The sequence below is a fragment of the Gossypium hirsutum genome, chromosome D10 (assembly GCF_007990345.1).
Source record: "Gossypium hirsutum isolate 1008001.06 chromosome D10, Gossypium_hirsutum_v2.1, whole genome shotgun sequence".
In the NCBI taxonomy this organism is placed as follows: domain Eukaryota; kingdom Viridiplantae; phylum Streptophyta; class Magnoliopsida; order Malvales; family Malvaceae; genus Gossypium; species Gossypium hirsutum.
This window is the reverse complement of record NC_053446.1, coordinates 18,090,075-18,109,972: the sequence shown is the minus strand read 5'-3', so window position 1 is coordinate 18,109,972 and position 19,898 is coordinate 18,090,075. Positions and strand designations below refer to the sequence as shown.

Sequence of the window (19,898 nt, the reverse complement as noted above, 5' to 3'; positions counted from 1 at the left end):
CTTCAAATCCAAATGGTTAGCGTGGTCGCGACCTCCAATCTTTTAATGTCACTACCTCAACCTTGGTCACCTTATGCCATCCCAGTTCCCCACATCGCGACGTCAAGCAACTCAATGCTGGGGCGTGACTTTCTGTTTGTCAAGCCTTCAAACCTTTATGTCCTTAGTCTTCCACTCATCAACACATTATCAAAAACACACTTTATGCATCGCATATTACCAAAACTCTAAAATAACATCAAAATGCTAAAAGTGACACAAAACACAAACATATCCATTAATGACCTAAAACATGATTTGACCCTAAAACGATTCAATTTCACTCAAAAGTAAGCTAAAACAAGCATGAGAGGACAATAATTGTATATACATAATTATCCCTTATCAATCACCCAACTTTCGTAAATTTTCAATTTAGGTATCGAAAATAAAAAGTTTGTAATATGGGCACTATCGTTACATACAATTATCATTTTAGTCACCGCCGTTACGTACTTTTATCATTTTAATCACCCAACTTTAGTACGTTTTCATCTTGGTCACTCATTTTATCTTTATAATTTTCTTTATTATTTCATTTTTAAGAATCAATTTTAGTTTTTTTAGAAAGGGGAAAAACCTGGTTTTTATAGTGGAAAATTTGGGTTAGAAAAATAATTTTTTATATTTTTAATTTTCTTTGTTTTTTTTCCTTTTTAGAATTAATTTCAATTTATTTCTTAGTGAGAGGGAAGGAAAAATATGGGGTTTATAGGGGGATTACCTTTGTTTTTATAGGATAAACTTAGTTTTTACAAGAAAACCAATTTATCTTTTCATTTCCATTTTATTTTTCCCTTTTTAGAATTTTTTTTCTAGTAAAAGGGAAAACCAAGGTTTTATAGGAAATTATTTTGTTATTTATAGGAAATTACATTTTATCTTTTAATTTCCATTTTTTTAATTAATTTTAATTTTTTTCAGTAAAGGAAAAACTTAGGGGGCTTACAAGGAATTACTTAAATTTTTATAGGAAAAATATGAGTTTTTACATGGAATTAAGTTACTAGTGAAAAGCTTGGGTTTCATCTCATAGCGTAATAACTTAATTTCTTGTAAAGCCTATATTTCCTTTGAAAAAAATAATTTTAAAAAGAAAATAAGTGATTAAAATGAAAATTTACTAAAGTTGAGTGATTAAAATGAGTGTATGCAATGGTAAATTAATGGCAAGTGGCTAAAATGATAAAAGTATGTAATGAAAGTGACTACAATGATAAAAATATGTAATGGCAATGCCCATATTGCAAACTTTTTAATTTTTGTGCCTAAAATGAAAATTTATGAAAGTTAGGTGACCAATTGTGTAGTTTATCCAAAAATGAAATGAGGTAATGGAGAAAAAAAAAAGAGAAGTGGAGATTATGAGGGCTAAATGAATGTTTAACCCATAATTCAACCTGCTGAAAAGAAAAAAAGAAATCTAAAAATCCCCAAAGTCGACGGGTGAGAACTTGTCCAATCGCACCTCTATTGGTATTTGGTATCTAGTCTAGTCTTTCAAGCTTTCCGTTTGTTAACAGAGACTTTAAACCGAAGCTGAGATCGCTTCACAGTTCTTTCTCTTCTCCAGAGATCTCTCTCCATCTCATTTGGAGCTCAATATATCAAATTCATCAGCTTAAAAATGGCGGCCGTCGCCGTTCACCAGTTCGCTCAGTGCATCACTTGCCATGCTTGGAGTCCCGATCACTCCAGTAACTTCATTCATTCTTTTAATTTGTTTCTGTCGAAATTCCATTTCCTCTCTTCATCTTTATGTTTCGGTTGGTTGCTGTGAAAATGTAGGAAATAAAAGAATGTATATATTTGAGTTAAATGATATTGTGATGTGATATTTGTCTAAGAAATGTAAAATTGAAGAAGAAAATGAAATTAATGGTCAATTTACTCTTTCTTTACGTTACTTTCTCATTCTAAATTGATCCATTTTTTGGTGATATGCTGGATTTAGAACTAATGATACATGTTTAATTAAAATGATGCGTGTTTTTAGAGCTAATTTTTTTTTTGTTTTGAGAATTTTAGAACTAATGATTTGGTTCTTTTTATTTTAAATTGCATGAGATATTGTTTTCTGTGTTTTCTACATATTTAATTCACTTTCTCTTGCCTGCAGTGGTAGCATTTTGCCCAAATAATAATGAGGTTCACATTTATAAATTGGTGAATGACAAGTGGGAGAAAGTTCATGTTCTTCAGAAGGTACTTTATCAAAAAATTTCCCCTATAAACCACCAAGTTATGTTTTAGTCCAATTATCTATGCTGTATGTGTTAACTCATCTCCAATAGTTATTTGAAGTTTCATTTTGGAGTCATGTTATGTGGTACTTTTGGAACACATCAATTTGCAAATTGGATATGACTAGAAGTCTAGAACCTAGGTTGAAGCCTCTCTTTAACTAAGAATAAAAATGTTTCTTGAAAAGGAAAATATGAGATGACACGTTGGCTTCTTGTCTGAAATCTTAGCCTTTCTTTGTAAGTAAATAGAAGCACTGCCACAGCATGGAGGTCTGATGAATTTTTGGGTTTCAACCTATGGTATGATATCAGTCTGCCTTTTTACCACTTTTGTCTTTAACTGAACCGGAAAGCTCTGTGCATATAAACCAAAGTTGGGAATTCTAAAGCAACCGGGAGATTTATTAGATTAGGTTCTGAATTGTGTGATAGGGATTACAGTAGTTGTGAGAAAGCTAAAATTTAAAAGGCGAGAACAAAGAGTAGCAGCCTATGATGAGATTAGTTCAAGAAAAAAAAAGCCCATGATGAGATTCCAAGATTCCGAAACTCATTGCAAGGTCTTGTCCAGACTGCAAATGATTGGAAATAAATTGTACTGATATTTAATAATACTTTTGATTCTTTAAATGTGCCCATGCTAGAATTGTTGGATATGCCTTGGAACAAGTTAAAAGGTGAGAAAGACCAAGTTATAATGGAAGCACTTTAAACTATGGATGTTGAGCACAATACTAAAACATGAGGACCTCCACAGTCTAAATAATCCACTCTTTTCGTGTTGAAGACAACAAGGCTGTTTAGTCTTCTTCTTCTTTTGGAAGGAAATTCTATCCTAGCATGTTTAGTTACTTATTTTTCTTCTTATAAAATGAAAATTTATCCAGGTGTTGAAGTGACTACATTGAAGGATGTTGATGCATTTCTTTGTTAAGTTTTGTTTGTTTTATGTTTGATTTTTTATCAATATGATTTTTTTATGTCAAATTTTCACAGCATGATCAAATTGTTTCTGGGATAGACTGGAGTGGAAAGTCAAACAGAATTGTTTCTGTATCTCATGATCGGAATTCGTGAGTAATTCTTTTTATTTATATATATATGTACAAATGAAAGTTCCGTAATTTGGATCTCCTCCTTTCTTTTTCTCTGTGCCTGATAAACACAAGCAAACAGTGCCTAACATGAGCTTCGTGTTCGACTTCTTTCGATTTTCTTGTTTTCATTTCTCTATGGCACTGTTATTGTGTTCTTTGTCTCCTGAAATTTGTGATCCCATTTGAAGATATGTTTGGAACCGAGAAGGACCAGAGTGGGTACCAACTCTTGTTATTCTTAGGCTCAATCGTGCTGCACTTTGTGTTCGGTGGAGCCCCAAAGGTACATAAACATAATTTGACCTTGCACTATTATTAATTCTTCACTTCTTTGTACTGTACAATAAATTAGGTTTTTACTCAGATTGGCACTTTCTTGGATCTACTTAATTAGTTCCTCCCCCCCTCCCCCCCCAAGTTATTAAGAACTAAGCGTAGGACCACTCTTTTACAATTTGACACATTACTTCAGGGTTCATTGTCCTAGCAGCTTATTCACTGTTGATTTTGCTTAAGCTTATAAAATAGATAGGCATCTGACCTATGAGAATATAAATTGTGTTGTGGAGTAGGACTTCAGAATAGCAGTTGGATTATTTGATAAGAAAAAGTTCCTTATGAAGTCAGTAGCACCTTTTTCCTTTTTGCTATTATTTTGATAATTTTTACATCTCCTTGTTCTTATGACCGTTGAAGTCTGTTTCAGGAAAACTGCAGGTCATTATAGATCCTTTATTCAAGCAATTTGACAAAGTTCTAACCAATTCATTTCTTCCTCTCCTTTAACTCCCAGAAAACAAGTTTGCTGTTGGAAGTGGTGCTAAAACTGTGTGCGTATGCTATTATGAGCAAGAGAATAACTGGTAATATGTCGCTACATATCAGTTCTCACCTTTCCTCTCTCTTAATATTGTCGAACTTAGTTTGTATATATATATTTGTGTACATACATACATTGTTTCCAACTGTGGGTGAATTTCAAACATTGAGGTCCTACTGATTTCTTTTTCTATCCATGATTGATGCTATATGCTTGTCTGGTTTGCTGTTTCCAGGTGGGTAAGCAAAGTTATCAGGAAAAAACATGATTCCTCTGTCACAAGTGTTGCTTGGCATCCTAATAATGTGCGTTTTTCTGACTTTACTGCATTTTGGAAAAGTGTTCTTTTTCAATTCTTATTGTACTTATATGGTGGGTTTCTATTCAATTTTATTCTATCATGTGGAAAATTATTTTGTGGTAGAGTTCATTCATTTTCATGTATTTTAGGGTCTTGTTTGACTCCCTTGCCATTACATTCAGAAGAATGAATTGAGGGACAAAGAATGTAAGCCAAAAACTAAAGATGTTTGACATAAGCACATTAGCTTAATGTTTAATGGTTTGAAAAAAACCATCCCAAAACCATCTCTTTCTAGCAGGTTAATAAATCTCGGTTTAATTATGTATATGTGTGTTTGTTTTTTTGTTTCCATTTTTAAAAAGAATCTAAGTAGGACACTTTACATTAGACTTTAGCTACAGATGGGAGGGAGTCAACATTTTTTGGGGAAACCTTTTAAGTCAAAACATGGACATTCTAGAGTATATTTTTAAACAAGTGATTGGAGTCACATAGATGAGCCAATATGTCTCAACCTATCATTTTTGGCATTTAGGTACGTCTTCTAACGGAGTCACAAGAAAAAGGATCAGATTCCGCTTTCCTTAATTTCTAAGAAAAGATATAAAAGGAATATTAAATGAATTGACATTTAGGGGAAACACAAAGAAGAAGAGAGTAAGAAAATGCTTCTACCACTTTGTGGTAGCAGTGATTACTCCTTTTCTCCCAGCTTGAAACCCGCATTCCAGTTATTGCTGATTGCATTTTTCTTTTGATGAGATTGAAGTCTTAGATTATTTGTTAAAGCCATCTACTTGTCAAATCATTATTATAAACATTAAGATCAATTTTTCTCTCACAAGACTTTGTCATCCATACTTGCTCCTTGATTAATTTCTTCACCAAACCACTTTGTTCATTTCTTTTTCCTTGACAAATTTGCATCATCTTACTGTTTCTTCATGTAATTCAACTCATAAACAATCGTCCTTGTCTTCACTTTGCCCATTTATTGTTCCTTTTATTACTTTTATAACAACTACCTTAATAGGTGAAGCATGATTAGCATGTGATTGCATAGTGTATGAAGATAGGTTTATCCTTTTTGAAATCATGTTCCTTGAGCTCCTGTTCAGTGATAGGATGCCAAAGAAGATGCCAGCAGTGATCATTGCCAGCCGCATGAAGGCTTATCACCATGGTTTGATTAATTGATCCTAATTGTAGTCTTCTTTAATGGAAGGATTTTTCTCCTGTTCCAAGAGAAACCTTGGCCTAATGATACCTTCCCTAACTTGGGATCCACATTCATTCAATGGCCTAAATTTGCAAACACCTAGTCTCTAAAAAGCATACCTGTATGTTTCCAAGTGCATTTTGATGTCTCCCAACCTAAGAGTCTACATTTGAATCCTTATCATTCCTACAACTTTTTATCAAAGAGGGCTTAGGTGGGGAATACCTTGAAGATCAACAAGACAGGTTCACCTTCATGGGTCTAGAGTTTGAGCTCCTTTATCTTGTTGTCATGTTGCAATACCCAATTGTAAGTATACGGCATGTACTAGGTTTAAACTCTTAATGTTAAGGAACATCTAATGAAGTTGGACCTCAAATGAGTGTATGGGCTTTGAAGCTTGATTAATTCTCTAAGTGATCAACAAATGTATATCTCTGACTTGCCAATCTATTGACATGATCAACTAGTTCTTCGGTGCCTCTTTGTTTCTTAACTCTACTCTCTCTTACTCCTTTTCTCCTTATTAGTCTTCTTTATTTTCTTCCTTTTTCTAAACACCTGAAATTTTTACCATACTTAATAACCATATTTCTAAGAGAAGTTTAGAGGATTGTATATCTAAAAGTCAGTAATTTCAATGTGTAGTTAAAGAAATGGATATATGTAAACAAACATGTGTGTGGTGCACCCATGTATGCTTAGATGTACTTATTTTTAAATTTTCATTTGCCATATTTATCATTGGCAGGTTTTAGCTGAAAATGCTGTGTTCTTGTCTTTTATTGTATTACATGTGCTCAACATTCTAAGGCTGCATACTTGTGTCAATGTGACATGAAAAGATTTGTGTGTGCAATTTCGCTGCTAATGTGGTGCTGATCATTCAAACTTTCATGTAGGCACCAAATTACTGATGCACAAATTGACCGCAAAAAAAAAATAAAAATTTGTAAGCTCGATGATACAAAGAGGGTGTGAATTGGGATTTCGAAATCTCAAATCTCAAATAACAAAAACATAAATTGGCAAAAGTGATTTATAAAGGTTCAGCTTCAATTACTTACATCCTCTTATCTTAGATTCTCTTGCTAAGGATTTTTCAATCCACTAACTTGAATTGCTACCTTTCAAGGACAATGTATAACCTTTATAGTCTCTCTATCTTTTGAAGGTAAGATAGGACCACTAAATTCCCTTAAGATTTTTTTACCACAAAGTCTTAAGTAATCTCCTCAAAGAAAGTAAGAAAGTAGCAAAAAATGAATAATCTCTCAAAGGTATGGGCTTGCAAATTAAACCTCTCAAATACAAATAAACATTTTGAATAAAGATAATAAACTCAACCCAATTGGATAGATGAAGAACAAGAATGAAATCTTTGGTATCTTCATTTGATTTGCGATCTTTTCTCCCTCTTTGAGCTTTGATTGATTCTGCTATAACCTTTTGGTATATTTATGCTTCTAAAATGCTTTCATTCTTTTTGACATATTAAAAACGGGGGAGAAATAGAAATGCATATGTACATATTGACATTACCTTAAATATGCAAATACATGTCATTTACCCATGCTTGAACTAGAACTGTAATATTCTTCATCTATCCAATTGGGTTGAGTTTATTACCTTTATTCAAAGTGTTTATTTGTATTTGAGAGAGATTTAATTTGCAAACCCATATATTTGAGAGGTTATTCATTGTTTGCTACTTTCTTACTTTTTTTTGTGAGATTACTTGGGATTAAGTGGTGTAATCTTACCTTCAAAAGATAGATTGTGTTATACCTTATTTTAGAAGGTAGCAATTCAAGTTGGTGGATTGCGAAAATTCTTAGCAAGAGGAGCTAAGGTAGAGGGTGGCAATTGAGGCTGAACATCTATGAATCACTTGTATTGATTTTTTTTTTTAGATTTTTTAAATCTCAATTTACCCCTTTTTGATATTGTCAAGCTTACAAAGGCATTGTGAGAGGAAGTAGTAGAGGAAGCATTTTGTAAGATGGAGAGAGAAAGAGGATCAAGAAAAGGAGTGAAAAAATGTAAAGTAATAAGGAAATGGGAGATTAAAAGACAATAAGTTTTGAAGAATAAACTAAAATCTACTTCTTAATATATGATTGATGAACAAACAATACAATTTATAGGGGAGCATGACAACGAATGTCAATGGATCTCAAAAATAAAATATAATCTAAAAAAAAAAACCTTAACTGTCCAACATTCCCCCTCAAGTTGGTGTGTAGATGTCTATTGTGCCGAACTTTGCTCATGAGAAGCTCATTGTTAGGTCTGAATAGTTTCTTTATAAGAATATCAACTATTTGTTGCAATGTTGGAACAAATGGCATGCAAATAGCTTTGGCTTCAATCTTTGTCTTTGTAAAATGCCTTTCAATTTCATATGTTTTGTTATGTCATGTTGAATTGGATTGTGTGCAATACTAATGGTTGCCTTGTTCTCACAGTATAACTTGATAGGCATGGTTATGGACTTGTTCTCACAGTACAACTTGATAGGCATGGTCATAGATCTCTTTAGTTCTTCCATAACTTGTTTCGGCCACATCATCTTTCAAACTCCGTGAGCCATTGATATGTATCATGCTTCTACACTATTTTGAGCAACCATTGTTTTTTTTTTGGCTTCTCTACGTTACTGAGTGCCCCCACACAAAAGTACAATAACTTTGATATTTATTTTCTCTCAGTGACTAAGTTTAGCCAATCTGCGTTTGTTCCATTATTCATTCTTTTTGAAAAATAGGCTTTTTTTTTGGAGAGCTGTTTGAATACCATAGAATTCAATACACCGTTTCAAGATATTCTTGAAAGTTGTTAAGAGAGCTTTTAATAAAACAGTTCTATTTTTTTATTAACTAAAGAACTGAACTTAAATAAAGAAAAGAGTCTTAATCCTAATTAGGAAAATAATTCCCTTATTCTAATAAACTACTAAAAGATAAAATAAAATATTCCTAGAATATGAATAAAACTTATCTACCTAAATAAGATTTATCTACCTAAATAAGATTTATCTACCTAAATAAATTTAAAATATATACATATTTCAACACCCTCCCTCAAGTTGGTGCATATATATCAATCATGCCCAACTTGCTTACAAGAAAATCAAAGGTTGTCTTAGAGAGCCCTTTGGTGAGTATGTCAGCAATCTGTTGTTTTGAAGGAACAAACGGCATGCACGCTTGGACTTCTTCAATCTTCTCCTTGATAAAGTGTCTATCAATTTCAACATGTTTAGTTCTGTCATGCTAGATTGGGTTGTGAGCAATACTAATGGCAGCTTTGATATCACAGTACAACTTATTTGGTGAAGTTATTAGTTTCCTCAGCTCTTCCATAATTCTTTTTAACCACATCATTTCACAAATTCCTTGAGCCATTGATCTAAACTTAGCCTCTGCACTACTTCTTGCTACAACACTTTGTTTTTTGCTTCGCCAAGTCATAGGGTTTCCCTAAACAAATGTACAGTATCCTGATGTAGATTTTCTCTCTGTTATTGAGCCTGCTCAATCTGCATCTGTATAAGCTTCAATTCCTCTTTGCTTGGATTTCTTGAAGAATAAGCCATTTCTAGGTGAACTCTTCAAGCATCTTAGAATTTGAAACACTACCTCATGTTTCTCCATTGGGGAGTGCATAAATTGACTCACTAAGCTCACTGCAAAAGTTATGTCTGACCTTGTATGTGATAAGTAAATTAACTTACTAACTAATCTTTGGTATTGCCTTTTATCAACTAATCGGCCTTCTTTATTTTCGAATTTTACATTTGGATCAATGGGTGTGTCAGCTAGGCGACAACCACTCATCCCAGCCTCTTTTAAAAGATCAATTGCATATTTTTTCTGAGAGACCACAAGACCCTTCTTTGATCGAGCAACTTCCATTCCAAGAAAGTATTTTAAAGGACCCAAGTCTTTGATCTCAAACTCCAATGCTAGATGCTTCTTGAGACGCCTTATTTCATCCACATCATCTCTTGTAAGATTAATATCATTGACATAAACTATAATAACTGTTATTCTACCTTTTTGTGAATGTCGATAGAACATTGTATGATCAGCTTTCCCTTGTGAGTAACCTTGTTTTTTAACAACTTGAGTGAACCGTTCAAACCAAGCTCGAGGAGACTGCTTTAGACTATACAAAGATTTCTTGAGTTTACATACTCGAGTTCCAAATTTTTCTTCAGAACCTGGAGGAGGGTCCATGTAAACTTCTTCTTCAAGTTTCCCATTTAGGAAAGCATTCTTCACATCTAGCTGCTGTAAAGACCAATCAAGATTAACAGCAATTGATAAAAGAACTCTAACGGAATTTAATTTGGCTACTGGAGCAAATGTTTCAAGATAATCTATCCCATATGTTTGAGTGTATCTTTTAGCCACCAACCGGGCTTTATATCTATATAAAGATCCATCTGGTTTGAATTTGGTTGTGAACACCCATTTATAGCCCACTATTTTTTTTCCTTACAGGTAATTCCATTGTTTCCCATGTACCTGTTTTTTCAAGAGCGCACATCTCTAAAATAGCCTCCTTCCACTCAAGAACCTGTAAATCATCTTTCACATTTTTGGGTATTTTCACAGTATCGAGACACGAAACAAAGGCTGAGAATGTCGAAGACAAGGCTTTATAGGATACAAAGTTAGACATGGGATATTTGACAATATTTCTAACACGTTTTCTTTTAACAATTGGAGTATCTAAATCAGAAAATTCATTGGCTGGATTACGAGCTTTACTTGGACTTTTGACAAGATCTTGCGGGTCGGATTCTTGGTGATGAATCTGGTGGATTCCACTTTCTTGATTTCGATTTCTTCTTAAGTAAACAATTAACTCCTTTGTTTGTTCTTTATTCTCATGATCATATTTTACACCTTCATACTCCTTTTATTAACAACATTAACATCATTAATTTCTGTGTTAATCATAAATTTGCCTTCCTCATTATTGGAATCCCTATGTTGTATATTCTTAGTATTTTCTTGATCAATTATAGAATCTTTCTTACTATAATTCCCTCCCTGAAGATTAGAATCAAAATAAGATTGCGTTTCAACAAATGTGACATCCATGGTAACAATAATCTTCCTACCAATTGGATCGTAACATTTGTAACTCTTTTTATTAAAAGCATAGCCAACAAAGACACAATTTTTTGCTCTAGGATCTAGTTTACCTTGGTTGTGAAGATAAACAAAAATGCTACACCCAAAAACTCGGAGAGATAAATTTACACATAGAGGAGTCAAATATGACATGACAATTCGAGGACTGGGATAATTTACTGACCGATATGAGATTACAAGTTAGATTTGACACATGTAAAACATCATGTAAAACCAAGGAAGACGAAATTTTAACAGTGCCTTTCCCGGCTATTGCCGAGAATGACCCATCTGCTATTTTGATCTTTTTGTTTTTTGCACAAGGTGTGTAAGTTGAAAAAAGAAAATGACAATTAGTCATGTGATCTCTAGCTCTAGAATTAACGATCCACATATTTGTTTTACAAGGTTTGACACTGAAAAAAACAGAAAAATCAGTACTTGATTGGGCAAAAGAGGAAGAAGGATTATTGGATGAGTTAGGAATAGAAGAATTCATCCGAAATTGTGGTGATTGAAAAAGCTTGTGTAGCTGCTCTAATTGTTTCTTAGTGAATGGAGACCCTTCCAGAGAATTTTGGCCCTCATAATTTTCATTAGTTGTTTGGAAAGCTTTGCTATCCCTTGATTGTGAACCACGACCATTGCGACTCTTTTTTCTTCCATTCTTCGGTTTCCCATGGAGCTTTCAACATGTTTCTCGAGTGTGCCAATATTTTTTGTAGTAATCGCACCAAGGTTTTTTTTTTTTTTTACTATCATCATTATTTTTAATAGTTACAAGAGCAGAATTATTATCATTAGCTTCAAACCTTGGCCTTAACATTACTTTTCTCCTTATCTCTACTCTTCTAACCTCAGAAAAAATCTCACGAAGTTTTGGAAGCGGTTTTTTCCCTAAGATCTAAGATCTCACTTCATCAAATTTTTTATTTAGACCAACTAGAAACAAAGAAGCTCATTTATTCTCTTCTTTTTTCATAGCTTTTACAACACCTCCGGGACACTCCCATTTATCATTATAACACTAATCTAGTTCTTACCAAAGAGACATAATCTCATTATAGTAAAAAGTAACTTTCTTTTCCTCTTGTCTAGCTTTCCAAAGTTTTATTTTTAACTCAAAGATCTGTGAAGCGTTTTCTAAATCTGAATATGTGTCTTTCACAACGTCCCAAACATTTTTAGCAGTCGGGAGAAAAAGAAAAGGTTTACCTACGGATGCTTCCATGGAATTAATAAGCCATGCAATTATCATAGAATTTTCTGACCTCCACTTGCTCATCTTTGGATCACCCACCTGTGGTTGCTTGACTTCTCCAGTTAAATGATCTAGCTTGCCGCGCCCATCAATTGTTGATTTTACGGACTGCGGCCATTCTAGATAATTCTTGCCATTCAGCTTGTGAGATGTCAGCTGAAAAGAAAGGTGAGACGTCTCTGTCCCTTGAGTCATTGTACTCTCAGTAGTTGTTTCAACAGTAGAACTTTATTCCTCTGTTTGATTGCTGGATCTCTTATCTCTAGTGAAGGCTGTTTTAACCATAATGTTACTAGAGATTTAACCTAGTTCAGATGTCATGAAAGTTTTTAAGAGAGCTTTTAATAAAACTGTTCTATTTTTTATTAACTAAAGAATTGAACTTAAATAGAGAAAAAAGTCTTAATCCTAATTAGGAAAATAATTCCCTTATTCTAATAAACTACTAAAAGATAAAATAAAATATTCCTATAATATGAATAAAACTTATCTACCTAAATAAGATTTATCTACCTAAATAAAGTTAAAATATATACATATTTCAACAATTCTTCATGTGGAGGATGCATGAACTGGCTGACAAGACTTACAATGAATGCAATATCAGGTCGCATGTAACAAGTAAACTAGTTTTCCAACTAGCTTTTGGTACCGTGATGTATCGACTGGATCAGCTTTGCTTTCTCAGGCTTCTGATTGGATAATTGGTGTCTGTATTGGGTGACAACTATTCATTCCTATTATTGTTAAGTAGGTTAATAATATATTTCTTTGTGAAACTGCAATTTCTTCTTTGATTGAGCTACCTCCTTTCCAAGCTAATATCTCAATGACCCTAAGCCTTTAATCTCAAAAATTGGATGTAGGACACATTTTTAACTGTTCTATTTCAGCTATGTCATTGCCAGTCGAAATAATATTGTCCACATACACTATGAGAATAACCGTCTTCTCATTGGCTAAATACTTTGTGGACATAGTATGATTAGTCTATCCTTGAATGTGTATCCATGGTTTTTACAAACTGAGTGAACCTTCCGAACCAAGCTCTTGGTGACTCTTTTAACCATATAGAGATTTCTTTAGTTTTCAGACTTTCGATCCAACTTCTTTTAAAAGCCTGGTGGTGGATCCATGTAAACTTTTCTTTCAAGTCTCCATTAAGAAATGCATTCTTCACATCCAATTATTGTAGAGGCCAGTCAAGATTGGCTGCAATTGACCAAAGCACCTACTTTTTTTTTAATTTTGTACCAGTGGCAAAAACACTACAATTTATAAGGGAGCATGGCAACAAATATGTCAATCAGTCCTAGAAAGTAAAATGTAAATAAAATTTGCAAAATGCATTATTGTATTGAGAATGCCTTAAGTTAGTTGATTTTAAGTAGGCTTATTCAGGCAAAGTAGATTAAATGTCATACTGAATAAAGCTTTTATTGGATGAATGCTTCTCCGTAAAATCACTTACTTTCTCATGGTGAGGCTGAAGATGAATTATGATGCGGCAAATAGTGGGGGAAGGGGTATTAATGAGTTGATGTGAGAGTTGTGGTTTCTGTATTTCTATGTTAACTGTCAACACTCTTTTTATGAATGTAGTAGAAAAAAGTTGAATTTTAGTACTTGATTAAAGAAGAAACTATTGTGCTGGTTGGATATCTCATTTGATAGGAATAATAAAGCCATTGAAGTTCAATAAACTGCGGTTGGATGATCTGGATGCTTATCATCTAATACCTAGTTTTTTTTTGGTCCAATTACATGTTGAAAATTGAGTCTGTTCACCCGCAGAATATCATAGTTTAAGAGTTGTATTTGTCTGCATCTGCGGAATATCATAGCGTCATACCTATGCCATTTGGAAAATCTGTTTTACATGCTTTTGAATTCATCTCTTATATTCTGTTTCATTAACTAGTATATAATCTAAATTTTGGAAAAGAACCCGTGTGTCACAAGTCTTATTGTCTATTTTGACTTTCTTTTTGCTACAGATTCTACTTGCTACAACATCCACAGATGGAAAATGCCGAGTATTTTCTACATTTATCAAAGGTGTTGATACAAGGTATGTTAAATATCGTTGCCTGGAGACTCCCATTACTGTTTGAGCACATTAGTATCATGTTTCCTTTTTAAATTACCCAGGGAATCAAAAACAGGCTCTTCTTCAGATCCAAAGTTTGGAGAGGTACTATACGTGCCACCCTCTTTAGCAGTAAATATTTAATGGGTGCATTTGATATGCAGGAAAAGATGGTGCCGCAACTTTTGTTTGTTAATCCATGTATTTCCATGTTTACTGTACTCTACCAATAATTCAACATACTAAAATTTTGAAAGATGAATATGGGCAATAGGCTACAATTTTGCTTCTTTCCATGTTATACTGTTAGTAGAGATGCACCAAGTTGCAATATGTGCAATTAACTGCCGAAAGGGAAAATCTTTAGTCATATGAACCTCTAGTGATTAGGAGGCCCAATCAACGTGCAATCTGTTGTTTTTTCTAATGGACATCAATGTAAAGAAATTGAAACTGGATAGCTGAATCCTGAATGCTGAATGATCTGGATATTATTATTATTATTATTATTATTATTATTATTATTATTTATTTTCGTTCTACAACATATTAGTTTCCAGAATGACAAGGTAATTTCCTTGGCAAGCAAACCGTCTTTTATGGTTCACAATGTTAAATTGCAATTCCAATTAGAAAGGAAACATTATGCCAGTACAGCCATATAATTTTTTTTCCTGTAGTGGGTAATGTCCTTGCCTATGGAATGATATTTTTGATAAACATTGTAAATAATGAAAACATATTGCAAAATATTCATCCAGTAACGAAGTGAATCTTGGTAAAATCTGTATAATGTCAAAAGTTTCATTAGTAGTGACATATAATCTTAAATTAAGCTATACAGCTGCACATTGTCGCATCCTTTGGTGCCTCTTGTTTTAAAAATCATAGTTCAGACTATAATTTTTATTAAAACTAGCAGAACATGTTGGAATTGCAATTAGTTTTCATTACTGAGAGCTTAATCAACATGTTGAAGTTAATTCCTAATATTTTCCTTTGCATCAAAAGAAGTAGCAGCATGGAAGGATAACTTCTATATTTTGTCGATTCAATTGGTCCAAACATTTAGCCTAAAAGAAAGAATGCTGAATTGTTGTTATTTATGTATCTGAGTATCTTTAAATACGGAGTTAATGACCCAAATTATTTATGCCTCAGATGCGACCCATGAATATTACACTAACTACTTTATCTTGGCTTAATGACTTGCTTAAATTCTTATTTATTCCATCATTTATTTAGGGGAAATCAAGGTTCTGCAGTTTCATTAACCTTTTTTCAGTGCAAAGAAGAGCTAACATTTTCTTTTCATTTTATGGCACTTGCTGTTGGAACAGCAAATAGTTCAGCTTGATCTGTCATCTTCATGGGCATTTGGGGTGAAGTGGTCACCAAGTGGCAATACTTTGGCTTATGTAGGTAAGAAATATTTCTCTGTTTGTGATGTCCGAAGATAAAGTTTGTGGCATGGAGAATTTATTTTCCCCTTAAAACTACCAATTTCACATTTTGGCATGGTTAATTTTTTGTTTAGTTTCTAGTTGAGAGAAATTTTTTTTGAAATTAATCCAACTTTACATTTAATTTTTGGTTGGAGAACAACTGTCATTGCATGAACCTCTAAACTATGTTGGTTAAGCTTAAATTTTGATATAACTTCATCAATTTCCCCAGCTCCCTTTTAAGGGGAACATTTCTTTTGGGTCTTAGAGCTGCTTGTAAAAGTTTCCTTCTTACCTACCATTTATCTATTTACAGGTCATAATTCTATGATTTACTTTGTTGATGATATTGGTCCTTCCCCTTTGGCCCAGAATGTTGCATTCCGTAATTTGCCTCTTCGTGATGTGGGTCAGCTTTCAATCTTGTTAACTGCTTTTGTTTCCCTTTATTTTGGGCCTAAACATAAATTTCCATCAGGTCCTATTTGTTTCAGAGAAAATGGTCATAGGCGTGGGATTTGACTGCAACCCGATGGTTTTTGCAGCAGATAAATCAGGATTATGGTATGTAAGATTCATTGTCACTGTAATTTTCTATACTTGCTTCGTTACATCAATAAGGTTTTTGGTCTTGTTTTCTAGGAGCTTTATCAGATTCTTAGGTGAAAGGAAAGAATCTTTGTCAGGTCCAAAATCTGGTTCTCAGGTATGTAAATCATATAGCTTTTAGCTATTCTCATTCTATGAGTGCGAATGTTATAGGTGAGACCGGGGGAAGGGGGCAACGGCAGATAATTCTAAGAACACAGATCACTTCCAGGCGTGTTTGTTTAAGGAAATAATTTGTCAGTAGGGCTCTTATTGGGTAATAAGATCAGCAGGTTGTCTATTCACTTGAATGAATCATGCAAAGCTTCAACTTTTATTAAACCTTAGTTTGAGCTGAGCCAACTATTTGTTCTCAAATGATAGGCTTGTCAGTAAGATCTGAACAATATCTTCGAAAGGATAACATCAAAGATCATGTTCCAGGTGTCTCTGTGGTCACATGTCTTTCTCATTTAGTAGTAATTTTTACTCAAGTGGAGAAAACACAGTATATTTAATTTTTTGTATGTTCCTGAATTCGGTTTCAGAGAAAGTGCATGTGAAAAACCATCAACTTTTAGGTCTCATTAAGCACTTTGGTCAGTCTTAGTTGTAGGTCGAGAGAGGTCCAACCTTAACTTAAGGCCATAGCTAATTGAATACTTAACTGATAGGGCATAGCACAATGTAACATTTCCCCTTACATGTAGTTTCAATGGCAAATACTAACAGCTGAAGTGAACAGGCCTACCAAGTCAAACAATTTAGGGGCAACAAAGAATGAGAACGTAAAAAACAAAAAAACCTGGGTTTTGATACCATGATAAATTTTAGGACAAGCATCCATCCTTAAAAAATATTGCTAATAGGCAGAGAGACCCTTATTTGGTTTCCCCTGGTGGTGGGGCAGACTCTATTCCATTTTGTGACTGCTTCCTAATAGGCTTGTCCTGCTAAAATATGATGTCCAAGCCACAAGATAGGCACATAATCCCTAAACTTGAAGCATATGCCTTTTGATAGCTTTGTTGGCCCTACATACGAGGTGGAGTATTAAGTGGTGAGTAAATAAATCTCACATTGAGTGTTGGCAGTGTGCATGGCACCTAACTGAGTCGGCTTTGCACCCTTTGCCTTTCTTTTAGATGTTCATCTCAAAATTTCTCATCAATTATCTTGATTCTAATTGGACTGGAGAAATCCTTTGGCCTGTTATTTTCTTTGGATGCTTGGTACAGCTAAAGGGAATGAATCCAGAAAATTCTTTCAAAACTTTACCACTAAAATATTGAATTGAACTTACTTATTCATCTTAAAATATTTCAGCTTGACATAGTATGGAAAATGCAAGTATCTTTACTCTTTAGCAACAATATTGTGAATTGAAATGAACTGTCTTCTATAAGATATGGAAAGGATCTAACTTATATTGTTTCCGTGGCTTATCATTCCCTTGTGCAAGCCCGGACACCATTTCTTGAAGTCTACATGAGGACATAATATCATTTGAACATTATTTACCTCTGCATAAAGTCCGTCACAGTTTTTATATCCAGTTATGTCTTTTACTTATTCCTCAAACACCAATATTGCTGTTTTCATTCCTATTTTCTCAGAAACAGTCGTCTCTTGGCACTGGAAAAAAAACGGTTGAATCTCTGTGCCCTAATGACACATCCTCCTCCCAATCATGTCGGGAAAGGTTTTAAGCCTTGGATTGGAGCCCAATCATTTTAGTTTTACATTTTTATTTATTTATTTCCTGGGGGGAAGGGAGGGGTGTCATAGAAGTTATGGAAAATGATGGGGAAAAGGTATATTCCATTTTAAAGATTACATCTATGGCTACAGTAGACTGAAGTTGTATGACATATAAAGGTTGGGTGGTGTTGTAGTAGTTAGGGAAGGCATGAAGAGATGGTTGGATTCCACAGTTTGATACATTTTTATGGCTTCCAGAATGAAGTAGTGATAGGTAGCACCTGGGTTTTTTTTTTTTTTAAAAACAGCATAGCGAAATTTTTTAACTTCCCTAGTTGAGAAACCTAGTGTCTATAGTTTATACATCTCATTTCTCTCGGTCTCTGAAACTCACTGGTAATGCAATGTTCTTGATACGGTTGTTGTTTCTTTTCAGTTTTCTGAAGCATTTGGCAAATTATATGCTCAAGCAAAGCACGGATTGAGCAATGATACGGTTGAACCTTCAAAGATACAGGGAGCTGTTCATGACAACTGCATCAAGTACTTCTCTGCCATTTTGTTATTATTGAATATGTAGTTTTTTTCTCCTAAAGAAAAGATTTCATTGGCTGCTTATCAATTTCTACATTCTCTTGTTGGAACTGCAGTTGTATTGCACTTCTAAATAAAAAAGGTTCCCAGACAAAGCGCTTCAGCACCTCAGGTGGGTGGTTGTGCTGCTTTTACAGTTTAGATACTGTAAACTTTTGGGATCGGTTAAGAGTTTTTGGACTCGTATTTTCTCATAATTCTGCAATTTGAGTATTGCAGGAATGGATGGGAAAGTGGTAATTTGGGATTTGGGAAACCAGCAAGATCTTAAGGAGTATCTCTAAGAACTGATTCGTGAAAAGCTTTTTGCTTTTCAGTTTTTTTGTTCAGGTAACAGAGTAATAGCGAAGCATGGATCTCATCAGTCTGAAATCAACGGAAGCTTAAATACATTATTACATTTATTTTTTTTTTATTTTTGATCTAGAGTCTTTTTTTTTGTATGAACTGAGAATGAAATTTGTGAATATAAAGTAAGTAAATTTGACTCCTTGATTAACAAAATTTTCATTCTCTTACCAAGCAAAGCATTAGTCCTGCACTAAAATAGTTGAGAACCCTGTGACGCATATTATGTTTGTGCTTTTCTACAAGTTATGTGTGTGCATTGTATTTCAACATTGGTTGGATGTGTTTCGTCTATTTAGGTATATTTCGATATGTCACATCAATTTTTTAAAACTTTTTTCTTAGATCATTTTTATTTTTTACATTAAAAATAAAATATAATTATTAAATTAAATTATTGAACTTAATTAATAATTTAATAATTTATAGTTTTATATAAATATGTAATTGAAAAATATTTGCATGTATATCTAATGTATATTGTTAATAAACTAAAAATTAAGTATAAAATCAATGTGTGAGCTTTAAAAGTACTAAAGCTAAATGATAAAAATATCCTTTGGAATTATAAAATTAATAGTTATATTATTTAAATAAGTAATTTATTATTTTATTTTATTTAAATTAATAAATACTTTAAAAAATAAAGTTCAAATGATATTAATGTACTTTAGAATTAATAAAATTTAAGGTAAAGAACATCCAAAGTTACAAAACTATTAACAAAATATATGTTTTGATAATTCAACTTTTAAAAAATTATAAAATAGTCATTTAATTATTCAGAAGTTTTTATTTAAGTTATCGAGTTGTTAAAATCGTTGTTGTATGACCTTCACCACTTGCACCAATTGAAAGCTTTCTTTCATTTCTTTTTTACAATTTTTTTTTATAAAACATCTTTGAACGTCACGAATTTGTAAGCCAAAATTCAAAGAGCTCTTCCTATCTTTAACATTGACCGTTAAATCAACTTGGATATAAGATATGTTTTACTTGT

At 33.3% G+C, this 19,898-nt stretch overlaps 1 protein-coding gene across 4 annotated transcripts; it reads left to right on the top strand.

The window, feature by feature from the left end:
* Positions 1–1,416: 1,416 nt before the first annotated feature.
* On the top strand, positions 1,417–19,065 carry LOC107914491 (actin-related protein 2/3 complex subunit 1A). 4 transcript variants are annotated; one of them, XR_005919216.1, is made up of 16 exons: positions 1,437–1,736; positions 2,159–2,244; positions 3,282–3,358; positions 3,571–3,665; positions 4,176–4,245; positions 4,438–4,507; positions 14,131–14,204; positions 14,285–14,327; positions 15,563–15,644; positions 15,984–16,072; positions 16,146–16,231; positions 16,310–16,373; positions 17,872–17,957; positions 18,393–18,499; positions 18,607–18,662; positions 18,868–19,065. XR_005919216.1 is itself a non-coding variant. In XM_016843418.2 (15 exons), the coding sequence occupies exons 1-15, from the start codon at positions 1,667–1,669 to the stop codon at positions 18,832–18,834; spliced, it is 1,134 nt and encodes a 377-aa protein (XP_016698907.1). In that variant the 5' UTR covers positions 1,417–1,666; the 3' UTR covers positions 18,835–19,065. The 4 variants fall into 4 exon arrangements, 3 of the variants coding, with proteins under 3 accessions (XP_016698907.1, XP_016698909.1, XP_016698908.1); XM_016843418.2 differs by lacking the exon at positions 17,872–17,957 and having other exon boundaries at positions 1,417–1,736; positions 18,770–19,065; XM_016843420.2 differs by lacking the exon at positions 17,872–17,957 and having other exon boundaries at positions 1,419–1,736.
* The last annotated feature ends 833 nt before the right edge of the window (positions 19,066–19,898 follow it).

Excerpts from the sequence above, each read along its gene's own strand:
- LOC107914491 (XM_016843418.2), top strand. The coding sequence starts at position 1,667 with ATGGCGGCCGTCGCCGTTCACCAGTTCGCTCAGTGCATCACTTGCCAT. Across the intron at positions 14,328-15,562 it reads CAGATCCAAAGTTTGGAGAG|CAAATAGTTCAGCTTGATCT; the intron begins GTACTATACGTG and ends CTGTTGGAACAG. Across the intron at positions 18,663-18,769 it reads AAAGCGCTTCAGCACCTCAG|GAATGGATGGGAAAGTGGTA; the intron begins GTGGGTGGTTGT and ends TGAGTATTGCAG.